Source organism: Buceros rhinoceros, unplaced genomic scaffold (genome assembly GCF_000710305.1).
Source record: "Buceros rhinoceros silvestris isolate BGI_N320 unplaced genomic scaffold, ASM71030v1 scaffold6502, whole genome shotgun sequence".
Classification (NCBI taxonomy): domain Eukaryota; kingdom Metazoa; phylum Chordata; class Aves; order Bucerotiformes; family Bucerotidae; genus Buceros; species Buceros rhinoceros.
In genome coordinates this window covers 28330-37993 of record NW_010398214.1, presented here as the reverse complement: position 1 = coordinate 37993, position 9664 = coordinate 28330, and the positions used below count along the sequence as shown (strand labels likewise).

General features: G+C 54.8%; 1 protein-coding gene across 1 annotated transcript in view; it reads left to right on the top strand.

Annotated features, from left to right (window-relative positions):
• LOC104488910 (corticotropin-releasing factor receptor 1) overlaps window positions 1-1075 on the top strand; it is an 18881-nt gene extending 17806 nt beyond the window's left edge. The window contains exon 12 of the mRNA XM_010131005.1: window positions 917-1075. Within this exon, the coding sequence (XP_010129307.1) occupies window positions 917-1057 (141 nt within the window). The 3' untranslated portion in view covers window positions 1058-1075. The remainder of the gene's footprint in view (window positions 1-916) is intronic.
• Window positions 1076-9664: the final 8589 nt, after the last annotated feature.

Genomic DNA, 9664 nt, shown 5'->3' with positions numbered 1-9664 from the left:
ACGGGCTGGGCCTGGAGGCTCCTGTCAGTCTCCTTTGAACGAGGAGACTGACAGATGCTCTAGGGGTGCACCCGTGTGGTTTGGTGCAGCAGAAGAGCCAAGGGTCCCCCCATCCCTGGGAAATCCTTCCCCAGGGTGACCCCATACACGCATGGATAACTGGCACATGGATGAGGGCACCTGCCAGGCTCTGAACCAAAATGCGGCAGAAACTCGGGCAGCTCTTTCCCCTGCCTCCTCCCAGATGCTCTTGCACCATTGCTGGCTCAGGAGAGTTTGCCCCAGACAAGCTTGCTTTGTTACCAGATCACACACAACTGATGCAGGAGGCAAAGGGACTGAGCCAGGTCTAGTTGGTGACCCAGGGGCATATCGTTGCAATTCATGGTCCATTCCCAGGGCCAGCCCACGCTGCAGTCGATGAAAAGGCATTTCTTCACTATTGACCTGCCACACGAAGCACTTGGGCTGTTGTAGGGTGAAATTAATGTTGAAGAAATGCCGCAAGCATGAACCAGATAAGCCATAAAACCTCCCCAACCGTCACTCGCGCCTGTCCCAGCTCCTTGCAGCAGCCGATGCAGTACACCAGGAGTTGAGTCTCCTGCAGAGCTGGAGATTTACTTACTGCTGATTTACTTCTCTCTCTTGTTCCCATGTTGCACTCAGAGGCACCGTCAGTCGGGTTCATCTCTCTTCATAGCTGCAAGGGTGCGTTTCACCAGCATCACATCAAACAAGGCTGGTGCCCTGGATGGTTACAGGGGCTCCCAGGACCCCCCTGCCCCTGGGGAGCTGAGCAGGGTTTGGTAGCATTGTTAGTTGGAAGACTGAGGATGAGGATGGCCGGTGCCTCTGAACGACTTTGGCCAGCTGCATAGTGACTAAATGTCCCCTCCTCTGTCTCATACCCCAGGTCCGGTCAGCTGTACGGAAGCGGTGGCACCGGTGGCAGGACAAGCACTCCATCCGTGCCCGTGTGGCTCGGGCCATGTCCATCCCCACCTCCCCAACCCGCGTCAGCTTCCACAGCATCAAGCAGTCTACAGCTGTCTGAGCCGGGAGCGAGCTGCCGCACAGGATGGGGGAGCTGGTGTCCCTGCTGTGTGGGACCCCCGACATGGCACAGAGCAGGAGCCCAGGTCCTGCCTGCACCCAGCAGTCTCGCAGAGGGGGCACAAGCTCACTGCAGCTATGGGAAACCCTACAGAAGCTCCTGTCCCACTTGCTGGAGCAGACCTGTAGGATAGGACAGCTGAGATGCTGCTTTGTCACCTCCCTGGCAGCAGTGTGACCTGCTGGGGTGGCAGAAGGAGGTGGAGGGGCCTGGAGAGGTTGCAGCAGCATCCCTGCCTGCCTCCAAGCTGAGCACATGTGCCACCACTCCCTCTCTCGAGTTTGTCACTGCTTTGAGTGACGGGACGCTGCTGGGACAGTTTACGGGGCTAATCCCTGGGTCAGCCTTCCAGTGAGTGCATGCTGGGGGGAGCTGAAACCCTCTGGGGGCCAAAGCCCTCTGATGGGGGATGGATAGAGAGCCCTGGACCGATGGCAGGCGCTGCTTTAAGTGGCTGTGATTTTGTACCACTGGGGTTATTTGAACCCTGCCCCTTGCTAAGTCCCCAGGACGTCCTGGAACTGCTACGTGGTCTGACCAGGTCATTTCGCATCTTGACACCAAGGATGTGAGGTGGGAGAGGGGAGGGAACCATGCAGGAGATGGGGATGTGTCCCAGGGCTCTGAACAGCCACACGGAGCAGGCTTGGTCTGAAGGGAGGCATGAGGTTTAGTGACTCCTGTGGTCCAGCCCAACCCAGATGGGTCTGCAGGCCTTTGCAAAGCCCCTGGACCGCAGGGTGACTCTGTGCCCCTCCTGGGGATGGAAAGGTGAGGGAGCACCACAGTGAAGCAGTGGCTGAGCTCCCCAAAAGCAGCTCCTGTGGGGACATGCCGTGGCGTTGCTCCCCTCCTCCCTGCCCTTCCACCATGCAGGTGGGCTCAGTGCCGACACTGCTTCTTGCTCTCACGCAGGGGATGGGGCCAAACCATTCCCGTGGTGGGGTTAAGTGCCTTGGAGGAGCAGCAGCCTCCCTCACCATGCTGGGGACCTCAGACCATCTCCCCTGCAGCTCCCAGGTCCCTGCTATTGCCCCAATGCCTGTTGCAAGTGGTCACTGAAAGCAACTGAGCAGAGAGGTCCACCCAAGGTGGCGGGGTTTGCCCTGGCCTCCTCGGAGCCACTTTTTCCCTGCCCTGCATGAGGTCTGGGGATGCTCAGGCAGGGAGAGGACACCGGAGGGCTTACAGGATTACAACTCTGCTCTTGGCATCCCGGGGTTTTTTGCCACCGGGGCCCTGCAGGCACTGGTACGAGTCCCTTCATGCTTCCATGCCTCAGTTTCCCCACTAAAAAAAGAAGAGGCACAACAATTTCCTGTCCTGGGGAGATTTAAGCATCTTTGACGTTTTAGTACTCTGTGATTTCCTCAGGATATGCCACCAGAAAGAAATAAAAGCTTTTTTTCTTTAAAGGGAGACATAGGCAAAAACCTCCATGTTCTTTCTTTAAACCTCTGAGAAGTTCAATAGTTTAACGGAAATTCCTTCGATTTCCCTCCCACTGAGATTTTCTACCTGCATGTCACTGAGCAGCCAAAACCAGAATACTCCATTGCCTCCAGTAACATGCTGGGAGCAGTGACAGCTCCCAATGTGACAGAGTGACCACAACGAGGACCACACCCTGCACACGGGACAGGTTTTGGTCCTTATCCAGGCTCATCCGTCACCACCCGTCCCAGAAACTGCCCCTTGTCCGATGTAAGGGTGAGGAAAAGACCCCTGGAGTTACGCAGTGGGGAACTGGGCAGCTCCCAGCTTTACGGACACTTTCTGCTGATGCCCTACAAGGAGTAGTCTTGTGTGTCCCCAGCACGGGTCGGTTTGAGGTCTCTGCCAGGTGCTTTGGCAGGAGCTAATAGAGATCTGGCTGCGGAGAAGGAGGAATGCCCCAGGGGGCTTTTTGTATCGTATGTGCAAGTGATGTTACCAAAAACTGATGTGCCACGTGTTGTTTGGATTTTTCTAAAGTGGGGTCATTTTTGGTGGAAAAGAAGCTGGAAATTGAAAAACCAAAGAAAGAAACCCAAACAGAAGCATCTCTGTTCACGTCACGGTTTCTTCCTTCTCTTGGTGGTCTGCTCCAACTGACATGACTTGGCTTTCCGTAGCTGGAGAAGTGTGTGTGTTCTCAACCTTGTCTGATTAAAATTATTTTGATTCCTCTCTCAAGGATTTTTGGGACATGTTTATCTTTCGGAAAAGACAGCCCCTCCTCACTTCCCATGGGAACATCCTCATGGTGCTGCGGGCTCAGCAGCCCCCTGGCCACAGAGGCACCTGGGGCAACTGGGGCTTTTTTGTCTCCTCTCTACCCCAAGCCCACATACCCATAGCATGGAGGTGGGATACAGGCTCTCTGTGAAGGTAGCAACACCATCTCGTCTGGGGGGGTGATCAGCACCCGTGTGGGTCTCCCACGCAAGTACCATCCGGGCTAGAGAAACCCCTGCAAGTTTTCCGTGCTGCTCCCTCTTGCCAGCTGAGCTAAGACAGAATAGAAATGTGATGTGCTTCGCAGCAGGAGGGAGGGCCAATTAAACTCGAATTTCATTTCATACATCAATGTTTACGAGTGAAATTCAGACACAAACATCTTTCTGGTCAAGCTCTTCCGTTGCAGAATTAATTTGTTCATCACACAGAGCCTTGGAGAGCACTGTAATTCGGTAAGCACCATGCACATAAATAATAATTAAAGGTTCATGCTGATTGCATGATTGTATTTGAAGTTATCAGGTAATTCCAAGATTAATGGCCTGCCAATCATGTGCCCCTGAAGAGGCTGTAGCATCTTGAGATAATCCTGCATTAACCCTTGCTGTTATCCCGGCATGGCTCAGGGCTGGGAGACACAAAGTGGGACCCCAAGGATGGGACCTCCTGGTTCGATGGGACATCCCAGGCTGGCAGCGAGGCAGACTCAGAGGAGTCTCTCCAGCACGCAGAGATGGAATTTAATTTAGCTTCTTTATTGATTAACACGTGAAACCCACCATGGAGGTAGGTGAGCCCCAGGCTCATCCCTACCACCCGGGGTCAAAGCTCAGGGGTCCTGGCTGCCCCGCGCTACATCCCCAGCAAACCAAGAGCTGGCAAGGGAGAAAATCTGCCATCCAGAGCCTGAGTGGAGGGAGAGGAAAGCTCATGACCCTGATCCTCTGTGGAGGATCTGAGCTTTCACCCCACCTTCCAACCAGGCTGCGCTGGGCAGATATCCTCACTGCCAGAGCCAGGACCTCCCAATTCCTGCTCCACCGCCATGGGCAGGATACACAGTCCGTCAGTGGGAGGGTTTGTAGCTTGTTTTTAAAGCCAAGCTAGACTGTCATTCCCTGCCTCCATCCTGGCTCAGACACCGCTTTTCTACCTGATTGTCCATAGCTTTGGGCTGTTCCTGGATGTTTAACCCTCTCTGTACCTTCCCAGGCTGGCAAGGACCCTGGGCAGGGTGGGAGGTGGGAAGGGAGAGGAAACCCCATGGTGTTTTATAGCCCAGCGGGGTCGTTTGTGGCTTTCAGCGCCACCCGCCCCATGCTGCCTCTCACCAATGACCATCCTTCCAGCACTGCCAAACTCCCAAATAAATATTTCATCCTGCAATTCTGATGCCCTCTCTCTCACTGCTCTCCCCCCAGTGCACATCTCCCGCTGACATTTGTCACTACAGTCACAGTTAAATGGCTTTCAAAAGCTTGTGGCAGCGAGAAACAGGCAGCTCTCTGCCACCCTCATGAAATTTTCAAAGCGCTGTATTTTTCCAGTTTGGAAGAAATCTGAAGATCAGCGATGCAAGTGCAGCTGCCACGGATCCCATCAGAGAGCCTGTGTCTTCAGCCCTGGAGAAAAGGCTTTTCTGGCTGCTCCTCAAGGAGCCCCAGGGCCGTGCCAAAGGCAGCAGAGGTGTTTGCGTGTCACATGCCGTGCTGGAGATGAGCATCTGCAAGGAGCAGTGATGGGTTGGTCCCACAACTGAGAGTCACGCATGCTCGTGGCTCCGCATCTATCTGCGGTGGTCACCCACACCCGGGGCCACCCTCCCCACTGGAGCCCCCAGCGATGTTCCCCTGGTGATGTGCACCAAGAGTTGTCCAGGTTTTCCAGATTTGTTTGAAAATAGTTTGGGCCCTTGCAGTCCCCAACATCCTGCTCCCATCACAGCACCAGCAGAGCCCCTGCAAGCACCACGGCTCAGCTCCCCTGCCCTGCCCTGCCCTCTGCCAGGCAAGAGTTTCCACAGGAAACATTGAGGCTCAGCAGTTCAAATGTGCTGCTGAGCCTCCTGCTAGTAGGGGAAACTGAGGCGTGGAGTTGTACTGTGTTGCATGGGGAGATGCTGGACTCTTCCCGCTGAGCACCATCCTGCCAGACACCTCTGTGCAGAGCATCCTCCAGCCCCAGTCACCCAAGTCTTAGACCTGCTTCAGGAGACATGGGTGTGGTGGGTGACGCAGGACCCTCCCTTTAGCAGCCCTCAGCCTCCTTCCACCCCAGAGGAAAGAGCCCCTGAGGGAGGTGCCCCATTCTGACCCAGCCAAAGATCCCTCCAACACAACTGCTTTCTTCATCAACAGCAGCACCCGTTTCCAGCCTGCTGGCTGATAGACCAAGCTGCCCTTCCTGGCACTCACAGCAGCAGGCCCTGATTTTGGGTGCAGCAGGAGAAGGGTCACAACTTCCCTCACTCAATGCTGTGCTCACAGTGACCAGTGCCCAGCTGGGTCTCCCAGCAGTGCCAGAAGCAAGTGCTCGAGATCCAGAGGTCCATCTCCTCTTACAGTCCCTGGTTTCTTCATTTGCTGCCTCCCTATTTTTGCGTTGAGGCAAATCCCAAACGACTGGTCTTTCCAGCGCGTGGTGTTGGTGACACGGCCATCACAGCTCAGCCAGCAGAAAGTCTTCAGGGTTTATCTTCAGAGTGTGGCTGAGCTTCAGTCACAAGACACCAGAGCTTGTGGCTTGGTCCCAAAGAATCATCTCTGACTGCCGGAAACTGTTGGCACCCCTTTGCTTCCAGAAGGGTTTCAGCTTTACTTGAGATGAAACCAGCCTTTGGGAGAGCAGATGATCCAGCCATGTTGCAACTAGGAGGGTGTCCTTTCCTGTGCTTGTGGCTCTAGGGGTGCTGGGTGAGGTCTGGGAAGCTGGATGAGATCTTTCTTGAAGTCCCAGGAGTGGTGGCTCTGGAGAAGCCTGTGGGGCTGTGAAATACAGGACACATCGGGGAGCCCTGGCTCAAGTGCTCGCAGTGTTCCTGACTGCAGAGGCGTTGTCGGCACAGCAGGAGCAGAGACCTGGAGCAACACAAACGAGGAAAACCAGAGCCTTAGAGGCACGTGTAAATGACCTGTGCTGCAAGCGCAGCAGCAGGGGCTCAGCACGAGCCAGGAAAAGGCTGTGCCTGCCTGCTGTTAGGAAGGAAAATGCGATGAGGTATTCAGGAAAAGCCTAGGATTATAGGCTGGAATGATTACACCCTTGCTGAAGTTTGACCCGTGCTGCATCACAAACCCAACGCCACAGTAATCGAAATGCTTATGATGCTGATGAAAATGATTTGGGTGGCTAATGGGAGCTGTATTTTAATGCATTAATATAGTTGAAGATGTGCTTAGACACCACAGATTGACCGAGCAGATAAAATAGCCCTTTGGTGTTTGCTCGATGGGGAACAGCTCTTTCCACACAGGGAAACTCATCCAATTACTAGCGGTAATTGGATGAAAACTAGCTGAAACCGAGCAAGCCCACACACAGTGGCAGGGAGATGAGCTGGGCCGCTGCAGCTTGTCCCCTGCATCTCCTGGGCACTGCCCAGCCTGGTCCAGAGCAACCCACGACCACAATTTTGGGGCAGCCTCCAGCCCACATTGATGTGTCCCGTGCAGGCGCAGCCTTGGATTAGCTGCTACCTCCCCTCCGCACTGCATGGCTGCTGCTGGGATCACTGGTCCTGCTGTGACGGCTGGGAGATGCCACCATGGGCTTTTTTCCCACTCACCAGCAGCATCCCCGGGGATGGCCAGGATCTCTGGTCCATCTCCCCAGGCCAGCTGAGACCCAACATGTGCATTATAAACCAGATCTAAGTGCATCCCACCACTTTCCCGAGCAGCCCCACCACTTCCAGGCAGCATCAGGTGCTCCCCCCAGGACTGAGTCCAGCTGGGTGCTTGTCCCCAGCTCCGTATGGAATCTCCCAGAGGCTGCTGTGTTTCAGCAGCAGGGAGGCCTTTACCCCCTCCCCGCCTTGGTGTGAGCCCTCGCACACAAACCCACCCTGAAGATGGGCCAAACCCACATATTTTAATTCAGATCAGCCTACGTATGCTTCATCCATCTCTTTCACTCCTCAGGGGAACGTTTTTTTTGCTTAAATGCTAAATTCTGGTTGGTTATTTTCCTTTTTAAAGAAGGTTTGTTTTCTGCCCCTAAAATTACCCATCTGTGTGTGATGCCCGTGATTTGTTTTTCAGAAAGCAGCTCTCCAATACACAGTGGTATCAAGGAACAAAGCCTAGCTCAATCCCCAGAGGTTTTCTCCTATAAAAGCTGCATCTCAGGCACATTACACTGAAATCGTGCGGGGAGATTTGAAGACCGCGACACCACCTGAAGCATCACACATCCCAGCCTGGTAAAAGAAGATGCGAGTCAAGCACTGCTGGAGAGGAGGAAGTGTGGAGCCAATGCCATGGCAATTGGGGAAAATCCATGCAAAATGGGTAGCAATTAAATAAGAATTAACCAGGTTGCAAGAGGAGAAAATTGCTTCTTTCAAACCCTCTTGATTACAGAGCTGAAATGGCCCAGAGCTCCCACAGCTTATCACTGGCACGAACAGATGAAGACGCTGTTAATCAAGATTGTCAGAAGCTTTCCCAATGCCAAACAACCTCCCTGGAGCGAAGCCTCAGCGCGGACCTTCGCTTGACCACAGCCTCATCTGCTCAGCTATTAACCCCAGAAGCGCTGGCTGGAGAAGGCGGATGGCTTGTGGTTTATCCAGAAAGAGCTGGGGATTTCACGCGGGTGGTCGGGAAGGTGACACCGCTGGTGGGGTGAGATGGAGATGGACCCTCCGCAGCCTGTCCCGATCCAGTGCAGCCCTTCTCCTTCCCTGACATCCTGAAAGGCCAACGGTGTCCTCCAGCGGTGCTGTGGTGCAGCAGGCGCACAGAGGGGTTTGTCAGACGAGCTTGCTGAAAGCCGAGCCTTGACACGGGCTGATCCCCCGCCAAGATGAGCTGGGTGCAGGGAACAGCTGGGGATGGGCAGACCTATGATTCCTCACCCTGTCCACCTCCCCCCCAGCACAGCAACCAGATGGACAGTCACCTCTGATGTCTGCATGGCCCTGAGGAATAAAAGGCTTTGGGATAAGGCTTGCATCCAGTCAAGCTCAGTTCTGGTCCTCTGACCCTCTAAAAGAAGAGATCCCAGCTCCCCCAGTCCCACAGCTCTGGGAAGCAGCTGGGACACCTCTCATCAGCTCCACTATCGGCTCTGGGAGTTTGAAGCAAGGACAGAGGGTGAAAAATTGCTTTGCATTGTGTCTGAAGTGAGTAGGGAGCACTTGTGGGTGCGCAACCAGGGGTTCACACAAAACCCAGCCTGTCCTGTGCTTGGGGAGGGGACCTCCAGCCGTGGTGCTCACCACGCTCAGCTGAACACCAATAGGTGCCGCTTGGCGCTCAGCAGCTGAGCTGCAGCTGCCTCTGTGCCAATTACATACTCAATGCTAAAGCCACAGTGCTAATTGCATTAATAGGAGACTAATCGCACGCCTAACGGATGTAAACGGGAGTTAATTACCCGACAGCAACACCGTGCTCGGTGCAGAACGGTTCGTCCTACAGAAACACGTTGCTGCTGGGAGCATCCCGCTGACAGCCCCAGGAGTGGTGGTGGATCACAGAGTGGTTCTTGGGACGCATCTGCTCTAACCCCGGCAGGAATAGCTCCCTCCTGCCTCGTCTGATTCTTGCTGGGGCAAACTAAGCATGTGGCCTCAGCCAGGAGGTGTATTTAGGTGGAGAGCAGAGGGCTCTGACCATGTGTCCGGATCACTCATGATGGAGGGTGCTGCCAGTGTCCATCGGGGTCTTGCTTTTGTGCTGGGCGACCAGCACCCTGGGTATGTCCGGAGGCAGTGGTTCCACCCTGGGGACACCCAGTGTGCCCGGCAAGAGGGTCAGAAACAGGTTATTCCTGCATGGAAGGAACAAGTAGGAGATGAGGAAGGCACTGACCTTGCTCAGGGGCTTCTCAGGTGCTGCAAGGTCAGGTTCTGCATCACGTTCCCATTCCCGATGTCCAGCCCTGCACTCCCTGTGCTTTGCAGTGACCCGCTAATCCCCGTCCCTTGGGCTCCTCCACTCACCTGCCTCCAGAGCATGAAAACTGAGCTGGACAGTTCACACCCCCCCAACCACAGCTCCTCTCCCCGGGGAGATCACAGCCCGGTGCTAAGCAGGCAGCAAGCAGGATGGTCACGCAGGCTCCTTCCCCATGGGCCTGTGCCCTTCTCGCCTTCGCTGGAGG